Source organism: Myxine glutinosa, chromosome 13 (assembly GCF_964187855.1).
Source record: "Myxine glutinosa chromosome 13, kmMyxGlut1.1, whole genome shotgun sequence".
Classification (NCBI taxonomy): Eukaryota; Metazoa; Chordata; class Myxini; order Myxiniformes; family Myxinidae; genus Myxine; species Myxine glutinosa.
This window is the reverse complement of record NC_136273.1, coordinates 63742016-63762796: the sequence shown is the minus strand read 5'-3', so window position 1 is coordinate 63762796 and position 20781 is coordinate 63742016. Positions and strand designations below refer to the sequence as shown.

At 50.0% G+C, this 20781-nt stretch overlaps 1 protein-coding gene across 4 annotated transcripts in view; it reads left to right on the top strand.

The window, feature by feature from the left end:
* Positions 1-269: 269 nt before the first annotated feature.
* The window catches only part of LOC137438993 (uncharacterized), a 139212-nt gene continuing 118700 nt past the window's right edge, over positions 270-20781 (top strand). For 3 of the 4 annotated variants that reach the window (XM_068134535.2, XM_068134537.2, XM_068134539.2), the window contains exon 1: positions 270-408. In XM_068134535.2, coding sequence (XP_067990636.2) covers positions 364-408 — 45 coding nt within the window. In that variant the 5' untranslated portion in view covers positions 270-363. The remainder of the gene's footprint in view (positions 409-20781) is intronic. The other variant, XM_068134536.2, reaches the window with a different exon arrangement.

The window sequence follows — 20781 nt, the reverse complement described above, 5'->3', positions numbered from 1 at the left end:
ATCGCACCCTTCGTCCCAGTTTTCCCCCATCGCACCCCTCGTCCCAGTTTTCCCCCATCGCACCCCTCGTCCTAGTTTTCCCCCATCGCACCCCCCCCCCCGTCCCAGTTTCCCCCACCGCACCCCCGTCCCATTTTTTCTCCCACCGCACCACCCGTCCTATTTCCCCCCACCGCACCCCCCCCCCTCGTTCGTTTCCCCCCCCTCGTTCGTTTCCCCCACCTCGTTCGTTTCCCCCACCTCACCCCCACCTCACCCCACTCCTCCCCGCACTCCTGCGGCACAAAGCGATCTGTCCTGGACTCGCCGGATCCTCACAGGTTCACCTTGGGATAAAGGTCCTTCCAGCTCGATCCACGAGCCATGGACGCGTCTCGCATGGACATGGTTTTGGACGAAGTACGAAAGGTAAGGGGGGACTGGAATGGGGACACGACGTGCTCCGCGTGCTGTGTGTGTTCATCCCGAAACGGAATAAAGAAAACAAAGTTCGAGAGTGTGCGCACCGCGGAGGCCGCAACCTGTTCTTCTTTCCTTCGAGCAACACAATCGTTTATATTCACTCCCAGCCGCACACCCGCGTCCATTTCAATCGGCGCTCATTTACATTGCAATTGGCAGTTAATTAGGTGCGTATTCCCTGAATTTGCCTTCCGGGTTTCCGTTCGCTCGCTGTGCATTTCCTAGGCCTCGGTCTCGTGATGCGAAAATAGCATAAAGTTCAGGTACCCGGAACAAGATTACGAGCATAGATCACGTGCACAAAGACACAGATCACGTGTACAAAGATACAGAACACGTGTAACAAAGATACAGAACACGTGTAACAAAGATACAGAACACGTGTAACAAAGATACAGAACACGTGTAACAAAGATACAGAACACGCGTACAAAGATACAGAACACATGTAACAAAGAAACAGAACACATGTACAAAGATACAGAACATGCGTACACAGATACAGAACACGTGTAACAAAGCTACAGAACACGTGTACAAAGATACAGAACACGTGTACAAATATACCGAACACGTGTAACAAAGATACAGAACACGTATACAAAGATACAGAACATGCGTACAAAGATACAGAACACGTGTAACAAAGATACAGAACACATGTACAGAGATACAGAACATGCGTACAAAGATACAGAACACGTGTACAAAGATACAGAACATGCGTACAAAGATACAGAACACGTGCAACAAAGATACAGAACATACATACAAAGATACAGAATACGTGTACAAAGATACAAAACACGTGTACAAATATACAGAATACGTGTACAAAGACACAGATCACGTGTACAACGATACAGAACACGTGTACAAATATGCAGAATACGTGTACAAAGACACAGATCACGTATACAAAGATACAGAACACGTCTAACAAAGATACAGAACATGTGTAACAAAGATACAGAACATGTGTAACAAAGATACAGAACACGTGTACAAAGATACAGAACATGCGTACAAAGATACAGAACACGTGTAACAAAGATAGAGAACACGTGTAACAAAGATACAGAACACGTGCAACAAAGATACAGAACACGTGTAACAAGGATACAGAACACGTGTAACAAAGATACAGAACACGTGTAACAAAGATAGAGAACACGTGTAACAAAGATACAGAACATGTGCAACAAAGATACAGAACACGTGTAACAAAGATACAGAACACGTGTAACAAAGGTACAGAACACGTGTACAAAGATACAGAACATGCGTACAAAGATACAGAACACCTGTAACAAAGATCGAGAGCATGTGTACAAAGATAGACAACATGTGTGCAAAGATACAGAACATGTGTAACAAGATACAGAACACGTGTAACAAAGATACAGAACACGTGTACAAAGATACAGAACATGCGTATAAAGATACAGACCACGTGTAACAAAAATTCAGAACATGTGTAACAAAGATACAGAACACGTGTAACAAAGATACAGAACACACGTAACAAAGACACAGAACACGCATAACAAAGACACAGAACACGCGTAACAAAGACACAGAACACGTGCAACAAAGACACAGAACATGCGTCACAAAGACACAGAACACGTGCAACAAAGATACATAACACGTGTACAAAGATACAGACCACGTGTACAAAGATACAGAACACGTGTAACAAAGATACAGAAAGATACAGTAACAAAGATACAGAACACGTGTACAAAGATACAGAACATGCGTTCAAAGATTCAGAATACGTGTACAAATATACAGAACACGCGTACAAAGATACAGAATACGTGTACAAAGATACAGAACACGTGTAACAAAGATACAGAACACGTGTAACAAAGATACAGAACACGTGTACAAATATACAGATCACGTGTATAAAGATACAGAATATGTGTACAAAGATACAGAACACGTGTAACAAAGATACAGAACATGTGTAACAAGGACACGGGGATGCAGCCTTACAGGGGACACATACACACACGCAGACACACACACACACACACGCACGCACGCACACACACACACACACACACATATATATATATATATATATCTGTGCAGTGTCTGTCTTGTGTTGTCTTGTCTTGTCTTGTCTCTGAACTACTCCCTCAAACTTTTGTGAAATCGTACCAAACTTCTGGTATGCACATATCTCTCCCGTCGAAATGTCCTAAGGGTATTTATTTGGAAAAAAATTCCAATTTTTTTGGGGAATTTTTTTGGGAAAACTTTTTTTTTTCAACTTCAGTTTTCAACTTCAATTGTTTATAAAATGTGATGTCGCGTATATTACAAATACATTTGTGCAAAATAATTGTTTGAATTATGATTGGTTTCAAACTATGACAAAACGGCAACTCAGGTACAGTCATATGTCTATATATCTACACATCTGGGCAGTGTCTGTGTTGTCACTGAACCACTCCCTCAAACTTTTGTTTCCATGGTTGTGAAGTGTTTTTAATGACGTTGTGGTGGTTTTGAATCACGTGGTGGTGAGGTATTTTGAATTATGTGGTGGTGAGGTGTTTTTAAATGACGTGGTGGGGATCTGTTTTTAAATCACATGGTGGTGAGGTGTTTTGGTTTACGTGGTGGTGAGGTGTTTATAATTACTTGGTGGTGAGGTGTTTTTAAATGACGTGGTGGTGAGGTGTTTTTAATTTTGTGGCTGTGAGGTGTTTTTATTACGTGTTTTATGGCTGTGAGGTGTTTTCAATTACTTGGTGGTGCGGTGTTTTGAATTACGTGGTGGTGAGGTGAGGTGTAATCGTCCCAAACTTCCAGTCTGCACCTACCCCTCCCCTATGTAAGTGCTGAGGGGTTCTTTCTTGAAAAAAAAAACATTCAACCTAAATCTTCAGCCTAAATTTTGCCTATAAAAAATGTAATATCACAAGCACAACAAATAAATTTGTGCAAAATAATTGTTTGTATTATGATTGGTGTAAATTATGACAACACAGCAACTCAGGCACAGTCATTATCCTCAGCTAAAATAAGCCCGTTCCTCAGTAATGACGCTTGGTGAGGCGAGCGCAGCGAGCCAAGCCAAGCTAGTGTATATATATATATATATATATATATTGTTGCGAATATGGAATTTGGCCTCCATATCCGCTTGTAAATATTCCCCTATTTTCTCCGATACTCCCCAACTCTCCCTTACCCCATTCCCTAGTCCCATTGTCTGTAAACAACACCCATTAGAGCCGATCTTCCCCTTCATCCCCCCATTAAATGTCGTGCCCAGGTCCCCCGCACCACACGTAGACAATTATAGGACATCTTGCTAGTTATTCTTAATCTATGTCAGTTAAGGACTTGTTTCCATTAATTATGACTCTTCGTTGCACCAGAATGTGATTATATGGCACCTGTTAGGAAGTTTAGGACCTCCCCATACCTCTCCGCATCTCTTCCCCATGAAGAAGCGCCAACTACAACAACAACAACAAAAGAGGGGGGCGGCGCGGTGACGGCATGGGGAGTGGGCGTCCTCCTTCCGGCTCGGTTAGCCACCATTGACCACGCGCTCCACGGGGTTACCACGAAGGGGCTCCCTGTCGGCCCCTCGTCAAGGGCGGAGCCGGTAACCCCCGCACCCAATGAGAAGCCATGGGCCGATGCCATCTGGGGCGGCGCTAACGAGCCGAGGGCGTGTCACTCCCCGCCGGATATATACGCGGCCCCGCGCCGGACGTGAAAGAAGATGCGCCCCGAGCTTGGAAGGAAAAGATGCCACCCTCCCGAGCGCTGAGCGACCTCCCCAGCTTGAGACCAAAGTCGCGACCCACAAGCGCTGTGATACCTTCACGCATCTCTGGACACCACCGTACGTGATTCTGTCCCTGAGCCAGGTGCACCTGAGCCATCGCGACCTGCCTCCCCTTTTCATCAACCCCCGTGTGAGTCAGCATTTTGTCCCGTGTGTCTGTCGTCTGTCCGGGGATAATATAAGAGTGTGTCTAAGTGCCTGTCTTCCTGTAATATACCTCTAGCCCCTGTAATCTAACCTTTTTCCGTACGAATATACTTGAGAATCGAAACCCTGGTGTCGTATTGTGTCATTATAACCCAGCCGGGTGTCTTCTCTTTCCTATTGAGCCAGCGTAGCGCGATTAGTCAACATTCGGGCACAATCGGGTAACTTGTACGGATACGGCGGCCATCCCGCTCGGCCCACCATACCATCAAAGTCGTATCTGTAACAATTGGTGTCGGGAGTGAGATTCGAGGCCCGACCAAATTTTGAAGAAAAAAAAAAAACGAATAGAGGAAAAAAAAAAAATTTGGTCAAAATTTGGAGCGGCCGAAATTTGTTTTGTTTTACGAAACTCGAATTTTGCAAGTCGCGCTATGGCGGATCAAGACGGCTGGGGTCCGGTAGGGGAGAGTGAGGTAGGGTCGATCCAGGACCAAAATGAGGGACAGGAGGAGAGCGAAGCAGTGAGGGCGGCAGGTTCGCAAAATAGCGCCGTCACGCACGAAGAAGCGGGCGCGCAAAATGGCGCCTCGCTGATCACCGCGCCGGCGACCGTGGCAGCGCCCCCGATGGATTGGGGCCTTTTTTTCATACAAATGAAGGCCCTTATGGCCCAGAATAGCGAGAAAATGAGGGAGGAAACGAGGGCTAATAATGAGCGATTGGGTGAGCGATTGGAGGGCCAAATGGGGGTAATGAGGGACGAAGCGAGGGGTACCAGTGAGAAGTTAGACAATAATTTTGAGGAGTTAGACAAGAAAATTGAGAAGTTAGACAATAATTTTGAGGAGTTAGACAAGAAAATTGAGAAGTTAGACAATAATTTTGAGGAGTTAGACAACGGGATAAAAGAAGTAAAGAATGGGTTAACGGGGGTAGAAAACAGAATGGCCGCTCAAGAGAATCAAATGGAAGGGATGCAAAAAGGGTTAGAGGGGTTAGAAAACAGTATGGAAGGCAAATTGAGGGACATGAGGGACCAAGCGGAAAGGGAAGTTAAACAAATGGAGCAGCAGATAGAGGGGGTCAGAATGGGGGTAGAAACCAAACTGGATGCTCACAGGGAGGAAATGGAGCAGATGAGGGTGGCATCTGGGCAGGAGATGCAAGTGATGGGAGAAGAGATCAGAAGAGGAGTGAGTGAGGAGGTCGGAGGAGTGCGCGAGGAGGTGAGGCACTGTAAGGAGCGCATGGAGAAAGAGGTGAGAAAGGGGACTGTAAAATTGCAAGGTGGTATAGAGGAGTTGACGCTGGGAGTAGAACAACTGACAGTGGGACAAAAGGAGCTGGGGGACCAGGTAAAGAAGAACACAGCGGTAATAGAGGGTTTAAAATCGACACAGAAGGAGATGAAAAAGGACGTAGGGGTAATTAAAAAAGAGTGCCAGACGGTACATGAGGACCTGACGAGGAAAATGGACAAGGTGGTAGAGGTAATGGAGGTTAAAGAGCGGGAGGTGCGGGAGCACATCGAAAAAAATAAAGTGGAGTTAGAGGAAGAACTTAAAGGGGCGCACGAAGAGATGAAGGAGATGAAGCAAAAATTAGAGGAAGTGGAAGAAGGGGTGAGCGAAATTAAGAAGCGACGGAGAGAGGATAAGAAAGAGATAAAGGAGGAAGTAAAAGAATTGGTCCAAAGTCTGTGTTCGGATCGTGATGATGTGCTCATTAACCGGATGAGGGATTCGCAGGTGATGGAGGAGAAGCGAAGAGAAAGAGGACCCGGTGTAAGTGGTGACCAATATGGTCGTGCGTATGATGCGCCAGGTGATTTAATAAGCTTGGGGGTCGAGATAGACCCGGATGTTCGTGAGAGGCCACTGGTGAAGTGTGCGACAGGTCTGGTGTGCGAAAGAGGAGGTGTGCGAGAAAGTCCGACTCTGGGGTGTGTGAGGAAAAAGTGCGTGCCAGGGAGTGAGTGTGCTGGCGAGAGTGAGTCGGTCGTAGCGCGTGTGCGAGGGAGCACGTGGAAGCGCGGTGTGGTGAGTGTTACAGAGGGTGTAACGGGAGAGTGTGCGCGAGAAAGGTGTGTGACGGACAGGTGCATGAGGAAAGAGTGCGCTGTCAGAAGTAAGGAAGAGTGTCCACCTGTGGTGAGTGTTACAGAGGGTGTAACGGGAGAGTGTGCGCGAGAAAGGTGTGTGACGGACAGGTGCATGAGGAAAGAGTGCGCTGTCAGAAGTAAGGAAGAGTGTCCACCTGTGGTGAGTGTTACAGAGGGTGTAACGGGAGAGTGTGCGCGAGGAAGGTGTGTGACGGACAGGTGCATGAGGAAAGAGTGCGCTGTCAGAAGTAAGGAAGAGTGTCCACCTGTGGTGAGTGTTACAGAGGGTGTAACGGGAGAGTGTGCGCGAGGAAGGTGTGTGACGGACAGGTGCATGAGGAAAGAGTGCGCTGTCAGAAGTAAGGAAGAGTGTCCACCTGTGGTGAGTGTTACAGAGGGTGTAACGGGAGAGTGTGCGCGAGAAAGGTGTGTGACGGACAGGTGCATGGGGAAAGACTGCGCTGTCAAGAGTAAGGGTGAGTGCGCTGTCAGGAATGGAGGTGAAAGTAGTGAGAGTGACATGGAGCGTGAGTTAGTTGTGACAGGTGAGCGAGGATGTACACCTGGAATGGAAGGATGCACACCTGGAATGGTAGAGCGTGAGTGGGAATGCACGCTGGAGTTGGTGGTGAGGCACGTGGTTGGGTGTGCGAATGAGGGCACACCTGTGATTGTCACAGAGGAGGTAACAGAGGAGGGGGCGCGAAGAGGTGTATTGGTGAGGTGTGCTACCAACGAATGTGTGCCAAAGTGTTCGGTGGTCAGGTGTGTGACCAAGGCTGTGAGTGGAATGGGTGTACCTGGGTGTGTAAGGAAAGGTACGAGGAGCATGAGCACGGCTGGATGTGTGAGCAAGGAACGGGCTGCGGGATGTAAGCATGCAGGTGAAGCATCGACGTTAGACGGGGTAGAGTTTAGAACGACTTATAGCCGAATCAGGCCCTCGGTGCGTGCTGGGCCTCGCTTTGAACGGCCGCGTCCGTGCTCCACTAGGCGGAGCTGGCAGCCCGATAGGAAGGGTCGTTATGGCGACCACGTTTTGTTGAGACGCGCCGGCAGGTCGAGATCGGGGCATTGGATGGCTCCGTGCCGAGATGGTGCGTGGGATCTCGGCCCGGGTAAACCTCCTTCCCTGCACCGAATGCGGGACGCACCCAGCCGCTGGCACAAAACAACCAGCATCCATTGCTTGGCTTTACGAAGCCGGGCTTTGGACAGGGATTGGCGCACCGAGAGGTATTAGTGAGTAGACTGGGTGATGAGGTTAGTGTTTTGGACCCAAAATTAGAGAAAAGCAAAATTTGATGATTGGCAAGGGATTGGCAGTAGTGATTGGCAGATGATGGGCAGTGATTGGCAAATTTTTGATTTATTGAAATTTGATGTGCAAAATTGGTAGTGAGAGACCCCCGATGTGGTGGGATGGCATCCCTGCCACCCTTCCCATGGGGGGGCAAAGGAGCACTAGGTTTATGGGGTGTATGGCAGTGAAAACTAGCCCGGGTGGGTTAGGATATGGTGTGTAGGGATCTAGCGAGGATTGACATTAGGTAACGTTAAGTTTAGTTAGTGACTGATACCTGTAGTGGGGACGCAGGTAGATTAGTGTGGATTATAATGACGAGGGAGCGCAATAGTTAAAGGGACGACTGGGAAGCGCAAGTTTCAGAAGGGAGTAGTTAGCTGAGATGATGCTGTGTGTGTGAGAATTGAACAGGTGTGATTGCACAGGTGTGCAATTGGACAGGTGTGTGGAGCAGTGTATGAGTAGTGAGTGTGTGGATCAGCGCGAATGCGCTTGGGGAGAGAAGGGTGCAGGTGGCACCAAGTGTGAGAGCACAGGTGTGCAAGTACAGGTGTGTGGAGAGAGTTGGAGTGAGTGGTACGGAGTGGTGTGCATGGTGCGAAGGTGTGGATGGGGGAAGAGTGGACCCCTTTCACGAGCACCCGGGGCGGGTAGTGTAAGTGTTAGGTAGAGGGTGCAGGTAAATTGTGGTTGGATATTGGCATTTGTGGTGCGGTTGTAGAATGGTGTTGTGAATGGGTGCATTAGTGTTGTGGAAATGGCTGGGCGTGTAGCCTGTTAGTGTGTGTAGTTGGTTGGGCACTCCACCACTGTGAGGATGTCGGCCAGGTGAGGCCGCAGGTGGGCTCTGGGAGCCGGTAGAGTTGTGGATGGGGCCCGAGGATCCGGAGGATGGACCCGGGTAGCCCAGTGCCAGAGAGGGCACCGAGTGGGGAGAGTGCCAGAGGGCCTTCCCCAGGTAGTTAGGTTAGGGCAAGGAGCAGGTAAGCTCGGAGGCAACTGCAGTGGTGGAGGTGTGCAGGTGGGTAGACCCACTGGGAGAGGTACACGCCGCAGCCCAGAAATTGTGCGAGGGCACCGGGAGATGAATCGGGGGAGTGAGACCCCAAATTGAAGAGCACCACAGTTTGGCCAATGGGAATTGGTTTTTAGAACCCATAGTGTAAGAGGGCCAATGGTTTGGCCGGAGAAAGACCCCGGGTAGAGTAAAGTTGTTAAAGTCATTTAGGAGATAGTTAGGATTGATGAACCTGTCGCACCATACGCAGCCACTTACCTGTGGTGATGATGATGACTCCACACCTGTGTTTTCTTTGTTTTGTTGCAGGAAATGAGATTGCTGTGAGGATTTGTGAGACGCATCACGACGTGGATGAGACATTGGGGTGATTCCATCTCTCCCTCCCTAGGAGGGACTGATGATGAATTGGTGATGGCAAATTTTGATGTTCAGTTGGAGATGGCAAATTTTGATGAGAGTTGAAAATGGCAAATTTGATTGGTTAGGAGGGAGAGAAGACGAATTTGGTATATGGGAGGAACGGGGAAGACAGTAGGGATGTTTGTTGATTTGTAAAGTAGATGTTTATGAGTAGTGTTGTGTTGTGTGGATGCAGTAAGGGGTAAGGGAGGGGCCATGTAGGTTACCTGGTGGGGGGGGGGCGTACGATAGGAACGTACCTGTCTCACCTGGTTCCCATGTGCCCCCAGTGTGCATTACCTTACATTGCGTGCACTTTTGCGCCCTTACCACCTTACTCACTTGTCTGCTTCTTTTGTCTCCCACCTCCGAGGATCTGGCTTTGGGGTGGAGAGAGAGGAGAGAGAGGTGCTGGCGACGCAGTTGTGGGCCTGCACTTTCGCTGTTCGCTGCCTGGATCGGTACACCATATGGACCGCAATGTTTGTGGCCACCCACAATGGACCGCAGTTCGTTTGCGGCCAAGCACCACCCGGGGATGGACCTATGGGTCAACGTGGCACCTATGCCATACAGGTGAACCACTTTTAGTTAAACACCAAGTGCACCACAAGAAGAGCAAGAGACACCTGCAGGGTTAGGGGTTGTTGAAGTTATTTTTATTCCAATGAACAATGGTGACTGCACCGATTGGTGGTGGGGTGGTGCTGTTGATGCTCGGGAAAGGGTGCTCTGCACGTTATTAAAGGCCGTCGGCCACAGAGCACTCGTGGGTTGGTGTATCGATGTTGGCAAGCGCGCTCTCTCTATGCATAACATCTGCATGTGTTCCTCCAAAAACAGGTCCTGGATCGTAGTGTAAATAGCAGCGTAGTCTTGTAAATAATGCTCCCTACCGGCTGTATGTTTAGTTTGAGAATTCTTTCCGGATTCGGTTATCCTGTGGGTGTGTTTCTGTGAGGAGAAGGGTGCAACGTCGCAGGGGGACATATTTACTCATTTGTGAATATCTGTAAAACTGTCGCACTCAGGGTAGAGTTAATAGTAGAGGGAACTACATTGCGTGCCACACTAAAGTAGGTAAAACTTTATCGGGTCGGGACGCCCCGAGGGTAGAGAAGGGTGCAATGTTGCGAATATGGAATTTGGCCTCCATATCCGCTTGTAAATATTCCCCTATTTTCTCCGATACTCCCCAACTCTCCCTTACCCCATTCCCTAGTCCCATTGTCTGTAAACAACACCCATTAGAGCCGATCTTCCCCTTCATCCCCCCATTAAATGTCGTGCCCAGGTCCCCCGCACCACACGTAGACAATTATAGGACATCTTGCTAGTTATTCTTAATCTATGTCAGTTAAGGACTTGTTTCCATTAATTATGACTCTTCGTTGCACCAGAATGTGATTATATGGCACCTGTTAGGAAGTTTAGGACCTCCCCATACCTCTCCGCATCTCTTCCCCATGAAGAAGCGCCAACTACAACAACAACAACAAAAGAGGGGGGCGGCGCGGTGACGGCATGGGGAGTGGGCGTCCTCCTTCCGGCTCGGTTAGCCACCATTGACCACGCGCTCCACGGGGTTACCACGAAGGGGCTCCCTGTCGGCCCCTCGTCAAGGGCGGAGCCGGTAACCCCCGCACCCAATGAGAAGCCATGGGCCGATGCCATCTGGGGCGGCGCTAACGAGCCGAGGGCGTGTCACTCCCCGCCGGATATATACGCGGCCCCGCGCCGGACGTGAAAGAAGATGCGCCCCGAGCTTGGAAGGAAAAGACGCCACCCTCCCGAGCGCTGAGCGACCTCCCCAGCTTGAGACCAAAGTCGCGACCCACAAGCGCTGTGATACCTTCACGCATCTCTGGACACCACCGTACGTGATTCTGTCCCTGAGCCAGGTGCACCTGAGCCATCGCGACCTGCCTCCCCTTTTCATCAACCCCCGTGTGAGTCAGCATTTTGTCCCGTGTGTCTGTCGTCTGTCCGGGGATAATATAAGAGTGTGTCTAAGTGCCTGTCTTCCTGTAATATACCTCTAGCCCCTGTAATCTAACCTTTTTCCGTACGAATATACTTGAGAATCGAAACCCTGGTGTCGTATTGTGTCATTATAACCCAGCCGGGTGTCTTCTCTTTCCTATTGAGCCAGCGTAGCGCGATTAGTCAACATTCGGGCACAATCGGGTAACTTGTACGGATACGGCGGCCATCCCGCTCGGCCCACCATACCATCAAAGTCGTATCTGTAACAATATATACTAGCAGAAGTACCCGGCATTGCCGGGCGGGGGAGAGGAGGGGAGGGGGTAGGGGAGGGGAGTGGAACGGGGGGGAGAGGGGAGAAGAGGGGGAGAGGGGAGAAGAGGGGGAGGGGGAGAGGGGGAGAAGAGGGGGGATGGGGAGGGGGAGGGGGGAGGGGAGGGGGGAGGGGAACGGGGGGGGAGGCGGAGGGGAACAGGGGGGAGGGGAAGAGGGGAGGGGAGGGTGTGGGGGTGCCCGGGGGAAGAAGGGCCCCTCCCCCCCTCCCCCTTCCCCTCCCCCTTCCCTTCCCCCCTTCCCCCTCCCCCCCCCTCCCCCCGTCCCCCTCCCCCCCTCCCTCCGTTCCCCTCCCCTCCTCTTCCCCCTCCCCTCCTCTTCCCCCTCCCCTCCTCCTCCCCCTCCCCTCCTCCTCCCCCTTAACACCAGGGGGGTTAACTCAGCCTGTCATCCTACCGAGGTCGGCAAATTGAGTACCAGTTCACTGGTAATTCCCTGTGTGCCGCGAGAGGCGCCTAACAGGGTTGGCGGCACAGACCAGGAAGTCGGAACTCATTGTCGTCAAATAAATGTCGCATGTATGTTTCACTCTCGGTCACATGCCGTTGGTCCCATGTCAATCGGATGAAGTTGAAAAATTAACATTACGAAGTTTCTCTGGGACGTACTGATTCCGAATAATGAAGTTGAAAAATTTACGTTCCGAAATACGCTAATTACGCTAACAGAAGCGCTGGCGCTGCAAAGCGCTAGAGGGAGCACTGCGCTCCCTCCCTTCGATTCCGTCCCTCTTCTGCTAGCGCTTCTGTGCTAATACGCTAATTTTAAAACCCGAAGTTTTTTAAAATTTAAGGTGTGCTGTAGTTGCTCTGAGACGTACTTATTCCGAATATGCCTTTGGTTTTGCTCTGCGATGAGTAGTTCTCGAGTTATAAGAGGACAAACAAACAAACATACTGTAACGAATGTGGAAACGTTACAATGTGAACGTTACAAAAGTATGGTAACACCCTGTTAATGTAAATAATGGTCGCAGCCGTCCTCCTAGTTAATTCCATGAAACTTACACGCAGGTCACGATATATCTTTTAAATAGTGTATTTCCTTATTCCATGTAGGCTAAATATGTGTTTCCCACTAGATTGACTTTGCATTGTATCAAACAAAATAAGCGTAGGCCCTTCCAATTTCCCCAAACATCTCCGCTCTCCAAAGTTCCTTTCAAAAGGGGAGTTGTTTTCAATCCCGCAGGCCGCCATTGCCCATGTGCTTTGAGTCGGAGAAGAAAGGCGTGTCTCCACCTCGTCATAAGAGGGAAGGAGTGAACCAGCCCTAACAGCCAATCAGCACCGTGGTGAGCGACCCGGTAGGCGTGCCCTCGGAGCCGGCGGCTTGATTTCGCCCGAGGTGATAAAAGCGACTGTAAGGGACTGCTTTACGAGATGACTTGGGAGAGGACTGAGGAGATGACCTGGGAGGAGCAAAGAGGCGGCACCAAGAGGAGCGGTGAGATGCGAAACACTCCAAGCCAAAGAGGAGAGGTACTCGGCAAGGAAACCAGCTTTGGAGAGACGCGCTGAAAGGAGGGAGACGGCTCCACCACAAGAAGAGGAGCAGGTGTGCCGAACCAGCGCGTGACGTCTACCGCAGCGGATACGCGACGGAGGGTTTTCCCGCCAAAACCGCGAGGAATTGCGAGCTGCTGCCTCCCGACTTTGCCTCCCTCTCAAGCAATCCACCTCAAGCCCTACCTGCCTGCATTATCCCCTGTGTAAGTGTGAACGTCCTGTCCTGCTCATTGTCTTGGGGTTAAGTAAAAATGAATAGTGTAAGTTAACGATTCGCTGTGTTACTGCTTCTTCCATCCATTGCTTGTGTGTGTATAATAAATCTGTTCTTCCTCCGTACTCTTCTTCTTCTTCTTTTTCATTCTCTTTCGGTCGCTTTAGAGGTTTCCCGATTGAATATCTGTGGGGCGATCTGGTCAACGTCGGGTGGAATCGGGCTCTAATCGGGGAGTAACTGTTCGGACGCGGTTAAATACACCACCGCTCGGTCAATATAACATCTAAAACCGCGTCAGTAACATTTGGTGTCGAGGAGTTGGATTCGGACCTGGGACTAAATTTGTTAGGCCCAAATTTTGGAACACCAATTGTACTATTAGAGTAACAATTGGTGTCGAGGAGGGAGATCGGACCCGAAATCGGACCCGAAGCGCGCTTAACGCGCTCAAAATTACAAGCTGCCGAAATTTATTTTGTTTTATAAAGCAAAACCCGAATTTTGAGATCGCGCCATGGACAATCAAGGCGATCGGATGTCGGTGGGAGAGATAGACAGGGTGGAATCGACCCAGGACCTCGGGGAAATGTATGTGGAGGAAAGGGAGGAGGAGAAAAATGGCAATGTGGTTGCGGAGGTTTCAGACGCACGAAATGGCGCTCTCGCGCACGTGGTTGAGGGGGCCACGGCCGCGGAACCAATGAGCGCGACCCAAATGCAAGCCTTCATGACCCAATTCATGGTGGAAATGCAGAAAAAAAACGATAGTGAGAAAATGGAAAGCAGAAAAATGGGGGCCCTTATGGACAGGCTAGAAGCCAAAATGGGGGTAATGGGAAACCAAATGGGCGTAATGGGGAACCGGATGGATGCTCAGGGTGAGCGATTGGAGGGCCAAATGGGGGTAATGGGGAACCGGATGGATGCTCAGGGTGAGCGATTGGAGGGCCAAATGGGAGTAATGAGGGACGAAGCGAGGGGTACCGGTGAGGCGTTAGACAACGGGATAAAAGAGGTAAAGAATGGGTTAACGGGGGTGGAAAACAGAATGGCTGCCCAGGAGAATCAGTTAGAGGGGGTGAAAAATGGGTTAATGGGGTTAGAAAATAGGATGGAGGACAAATTGCGGGAAATAGGGGAACAATCTGCCAGGGAAATCAAACAAATGGGAGAGCAGATAGAGGAGGTGAAAATCGGGGTAGAAACCAAACTGGATGCTCAGAGGGATGAATTGGGACAGATGAGGGTGGCATCTACAAAAGAGATGGAGGAAATACGAATGAGGGGTGAGTGAGGAGGTTTCGGGGCTACGCGAGGAGGTAAAGCGAGGTGAGAAGCGTATGGAGAAAGAGGTGAGAAATAATACGGCAAAGTTACAAGGGGGAATAGGAGATCTGACGGAGGAGGTGGAACAGCTGACGGAGGGACAAACGAAGTTAGTGGAGCAGGTTCAAAGGAACACTGCAGTACTCGGAGGGTTAAAGGCGACACAAAAAGAAATTAAAAACGAATTAATAGCGACGCAGAGGCAATGTCAGATGGTACGTGAGGAACTGACAATGAGGGTGGACGAGGTGACAGAGATAATGGAGACAAAGGACCGGCAGGTGAGGATGCACATAGAGACGGTCACGGTAGCCTTAGAGGACGAACTTGAGGAGACGCACCGAGAAATAAAAGAGGTTAAACAAAAATTAGAGGAAGTGGAAGAAGAGGTGAGTGAAATTAAGAAGAGACGGACAGAAACTAAAAGAGAAATCCAGGAGGAGGTGATGGAATATGTGCAAGGTCGGTGCTCAACTCATAATGTGATGCTCACTAACCAAATAAAAAGTTTGCAGGTGGCAAAGAAGGTGCGGAGACGAGGTACGGAGGTGAGTGGCAATGTATATGATGTGAGGAAAGCTTCAGTCGGCTTGGGGGTTGGTTTGGATCCGGGTGTTCGTGAGAGGACGTTGGTGAAGTGTGCGACAGGTCAGGTGTGCGAAAAAAGAGGTGTGCGAGAATGTCCGACCATGGGGTGTGTGAGGAAAAAGTGCACGCCGAGGAGTGAGTGTGCCGTCAAGAGTGAGTCGGTCGAAGCGCGTGTGCGAGGGAGCACAGGGAAGCGCGGTGTGGTGAGTGTTACGGAGGAAGTAACGAAAAAGTGTGCGCAAGAGGATGCGCGAGAAAGGTGTGTAACGGACGGGTGCATGGGGAAAGCGCATGCTGTCAAGAGTAAGGGAGAATGCATGCCTGTGGTGAGTGTTACAGAGGGTGTAACGGGAAAATGTGCGGAAGAGTGTGCGCGAGAAAGGGGTGTAACGGACAGGTGCATGAGGAAAGAGTGCGCTGTCGAGAGTAAGGGTGAGTGCGCGACCGAGAGTGGAGGTGAGAGTAGTGAGAGTGACACGGAGCGTGAGTTGGTTGTGACAGGTGAGCGAGGATGTGCACCTGGAATGGAAGGATGCACACCTGGAATGGTAGAGCGTGAGTGGGAATGCACGCTGGAATTGGTAGTGAGGCACGTGGTTGGGTGTGCGGGTGAGAGCACACCTGTGATGGTCACAGAGGAGGTGACCGAGGAAGGGGCGCGAAGAGGTGTGTTGGTGAGGTGTGCGAGCAACGAATGTGTGCCAAGGTGTTCGGTGGTCAGGTGTGTGACCAAGTCGGTGAGCGGAATGAGTGTACCGAGGTGTGTTAGAGAAGGTACGACCAAGAGCAGGGAGACGGCTGCATGTATGAGCAAGAAAGGGGTAGCGTATGCATGTAAGCGTCCAGGTGAAGCGTCGACGGTAACCGGTTTAGCGGTTAGGGCGACTTATAGCCGAATCGGGCCCTCGGTGCGCGTCGGGCAGCTTCGCGTGCCGCGAGGACCAGCGGGGATCCGAACCACGGCGGTTTCGAAAGAACCGCCGTACGCGATCCACGCTGTGCCTCGCTTGGAACGGCCGCGTCCGGGCTCCACTAGGCGGAGCGGGCAGCTGGATAGGAAGGGTCGTCATGGCGACCACGTTTTGTTGAGACGTGCCGGCAGGTCGAGATCGGGACATTGGATGGCTCCACGCCGAGGTGGTGCGTGGGATCTCGGCCCGGGTAAGCCCCCGCCCCTGCCCCGAATGCGGGACGCATCCAGCCGCCGGCACAAAAGAATCCGCGTTCATTGCTCGGCTGTACGAAGCCGGGCTGTAGACGTGAATTGGCGCACCGAGAGGATGTAATAAGTAGACGGGTGATGGTGATAGTGATAGTGATTTAAAACGAAATTTATAATAGTGGGTAGAATTGGCAGTAAATGGAAAATTTTTGAATTGGTTGGAATTTGGTAAGCAAAATTTATAGTGAGAGACCCCCGATGTGGTGGGATGGCAAATCCACCATCCCTCACAGGTGGGGCAAATGCGCAATAGCTTATGGGGTGTATGGCAGTGAAAACTAGCCCGGGTGGGTTAGGTTATATTGTAGGGATCTAGCGAAGCTGACATTAGGTAACGTTAAGATTAGTTAGTGACTGATACCTGTAGTGGGGACGCAGGTAGATTAGTGTGGATGATAATGACGTGGGAGCGCAATAGTTTAAAGGGACGACTGGGAAGCGCAAGTTTCAGAAGGGAGTAGTTAGCTGAGATGATGCCGTGTGTGTGAGGATTGAACAGGTGAGAATGGAACAGGTGTGATTGCACAGGTGTGCAACTGAACAGGTGTGTGGAGCAGTGTATGAGGGAGTAGTGGTGATTGCGTGTTGTGTTGACCAAATGGTCCAGGAAGAAAGGAGGGTGCAGGTGGCACCAGGTGTGAGGGCACAGGTGTGCAACAACAGGTGTATGTGGCTGTGTGGAATAAATGGTAGTGTGGAATATCTGGAGTATTGGAATGGATGGTCGTGGAGTGAGAATGGTGGAAATTGTGGAGTGGAGTGGATGGTGCGAAGGTGTGAATGGGGGAAGAGTGGACCCCCATCACGGATACCCGGGGCGGGTAGTGTAAGTGTTAGGTAGAGGGTACAGGTAAATTGTGGTTGGATATTGGCATCTGTGGTGCGGGTGACAGAATGGTATTTGGATGGGTGCATTAGTGTTGTGGAAATGGCTGGGCGTGTAGCCTGTTAGTGTGTGTAGTTGTTTGGGCGCTCCACCACTGTAAGGATGTCGGCCAGGTGAGGCCGCAGGTGGGCTCTGGGAGCCGGTAGTAGTTGTTGTGGATGGGGCCCGAGGATCCGGAGGACGGACCCGGGTAGCCCAGTGCCAGAGGGCACCGAGTGGGGTGACAGAGCCAGGAGGGGCCTGCCCCAGTTAGATAGGTTAGGGTGAGGAGCTAGGTAAGCTCGGGTGGCAACTACAGTGGTGGAGGTGTGCAGGTGGGTAGACCTGTTGGGAGAGCTAGACGTCGCAGCCCAGAAATTGTGCGAGAGCACCGGGAGATGAATCGGGGGAGTGAGACCCCAAATTGAGAGGCACCACAGTTTGGTCAATGGGAATTGGTTTTTAGAACCCATAGTGTAAGTTGGCCAATGGATTGGCAGGGAGAGACCCCGGGTAGTGTAAAGTGTGTTAAAGTCATTTAGAGGTTAGTTAGGATGAAGGATCTCCCCGCACCATCTGCATCCACTCACCTGAGGTGACGGGTACTCCACACCATGCCATGTTTTGATTATTTTTTATGATGCAAATGTTTGGATTGTGAGACGCATCATGACGTGGGTGTGACATTGTGCGTAATTCCATCTCTCCCTCCTTATGAGGATTGATGATGAATTGGTGATGGCAAATTTTGAAGTAGAGGGATTGTGGTGACAAATTTGGTATAGGGGAAATATGGGGAAGACGTGACAGTAGTGACGAATTGGTAATGTGTCGGTTTTGTACATATGGGGTAAGGGCAAGGGCAAGGGTAGGGTAGGTGACAGGGGGGTGACGTACGGTAGGGACGAGCTTTCTCACTTCGCCCTCCGTACGCATTTCGCCTTGCATTGCCTTATTGACGTGTACCCTTGTGACCTTACCCCTCGCTCAATTGTCTTTCTTTTGTCTCCCACATGACCTGTGCGCCATTGGGTGCCGAGGGGAGCGTGTGTGAGGTGGCCATTGTGCGCCCGAGATTCCCAGAACCAGCATGCATTGCGTTGATGTACCACTTTATGGACCGCTGTTCTGCGGCCAAGTACCACTTGATGGACCCCAGGTTCTGGGGCAGGGCACCTCTGTTGGAGACCGGCCATAGTGGCCAGGGAATCTTGCTTGCGGACCTCGGTAAGGTGGCACCTATGCCAAACAGGTGGACCACCCTTAGTTGGCCCCTGAGGCCCTAAATAAAAATGGACACAAGTTGTGCTTTTTATTATGTCCAAATAGGCCGCATGAAGCCAGAAGACGTCGGGAAGAACATCGGCCCAGCAGAGAAAGTGAAGACCACCACCAGTTGTTTTGTTGTGTTTATTAAGAACCATGGTGACTGCGCACCGAGTGGTGCTTTTGGTGCTTTGTGGTGTTTTTGGTGCTTTTGGGTGCTTTGGTGGTATTGGTACTGGTGCATCGATGCAATGCGTGCTGTCTCCTCCCTCCCAACAGGAATTTCTTTCTCTTGTTCCCTAAAAAGAAAAAAAAAAAAAAAAAACACAGGTCCTGGGTTGCGTTGTAAATAAGAAATCACGTCATTGTAAATAATGCTCCCCACCGTAAATGTATAGTTTGAGAATAATTCCGTAATTCGGTTAGCTGTGGGCTTGAGTCTGTTAGACAGGGTGCAATGCAATAGGGGGACATACTTATTTGTGTTTTAAAATTGTCACACTCAGGGTCAGGTTAATTGTCGAGGGAATTACACCTACGTGTCACACTAAGTTAAAGTTTAGTTGGCCCGAGTACGGGCCTGAAGAAAGGAGGGTGCAGTGTAACGAATGTGGAAACGTTACAATGTGAACGTTACAAAAGTATGGTAACACCCTGTTAATGTAAATAATGGTCGCAGCCGTCCTCCTAGTTAATTCCATGAAACTTACACGCAGGTCACGATATATCTTTTAAATAGTGTATTTCCTTATTCCATGTAGGCTAAATATGTGTTTCCCACTAGATTGACTTTGCATTGTATCAAACAAAATAAGCGTAGGCCCTTCCAATTTCCCCAAACATCTCCGCTCTCCAAAGTTCCTTTCAAAAGGGGAGTTGTTTTCAATCCCGCAGGCCGCCATTGCCCATGTGCTTTGAGTCGGAGAAGAAAGGCGTGTCTCCACCTCGTCATAAGAGGGAAGGAGTGAACCAGCCCTAACAGCCAATCAGCACCGCGGTGAGCGACCCGGTAGGCGTGCCCTCGGAGCCGGCGGCTTGATTTCGCCCGAGGTGATAAAAGCGACTGCAAGGGACTGCTTTACGAGATGACTTGGGAGAGGACTGAGGAGATGACCTGGGAGGAGCAAAGAGGCGGCACCAAGAAGAGCGGTGAGATGCGAAACGCTCCAAGCCAAAGAGGAGAGGTACTCGGCAAGGAAACCAGCTTTGGAGAGACGCGCTGAAAGGAGGGAGACGGCTCCACCACAAGAAGAGGAGCAGGTGTGCCAAACCAGCGCGTGACGTCTACCGCAGCGGATACGCGACGGAGGGTTTTCCCGCCAAAACCGTGAGGAATTGCGAGCTGCTGCCTCCCGACTTTGCCTCCCTCTCAAGCAATCCACCTCAAGCCCTACCTGCCTGCATTATCCCCTGTGTAAGTGTGAACGTCCTGTCCTGCTCATTGTCTTGGGGTTAAGTAAAAATGAATAGTGTAAGTTAACGATTCGCTGTGTTATTGCTTCTTCCATCCATTGCTTGTGTGTGTATAATAAATCTGTTCTTCCTCCGTACTCTTCTTCTTCTTCTTTTTCATTCTCTTTCGGTCGCTTTAGAGGTTTCCCGATTGAATATCTGTGGGGCGATCTGGTCAACGTCGGGTGGAATCGGGCTCTAATCGGGGAGTAACTGTTCGGACGCGGTTAAATACACCACCGCTCGGTCAATATAACATCTAAAACCGCGTCAGTAACAATACTTTACTGCTTTATATATATATATATATATATATATATATATATATATATATATATATATATATATATATATATATATATATATATAGTGAAACCTTGACTTATGAGTGCACCAACTTACGAGTTTTCCGAGATACGAGCCGTCGCTCGGTCGATTTTTTGCTTTGTGATGCGAGCCGAGATCTGAGTTACGAGCGAGCGAGCTTACACCACCTGCCACTAGGTGGCCCAGCGAGCGTTCAGTTCACGTGGTTATCTTGCCGTGCAAGCATCTCTGCCGTATCGCTGTTGCTTTGTTTTCGCATTTTGTTTATTTTGGAAAATTTCTTAGTTTTAACCATGGGTCCTAAGAAATTGAGTGCCAAGGGCAGTGCTGAGAAGAAGAAAAGGCTGATGTGCTTGGATATAAAACACGTAATCGTCGAAAAACATGAGCGAGTGAGTGTGCGTGTTGTCGACTTGGCGAGGCAGTACGATC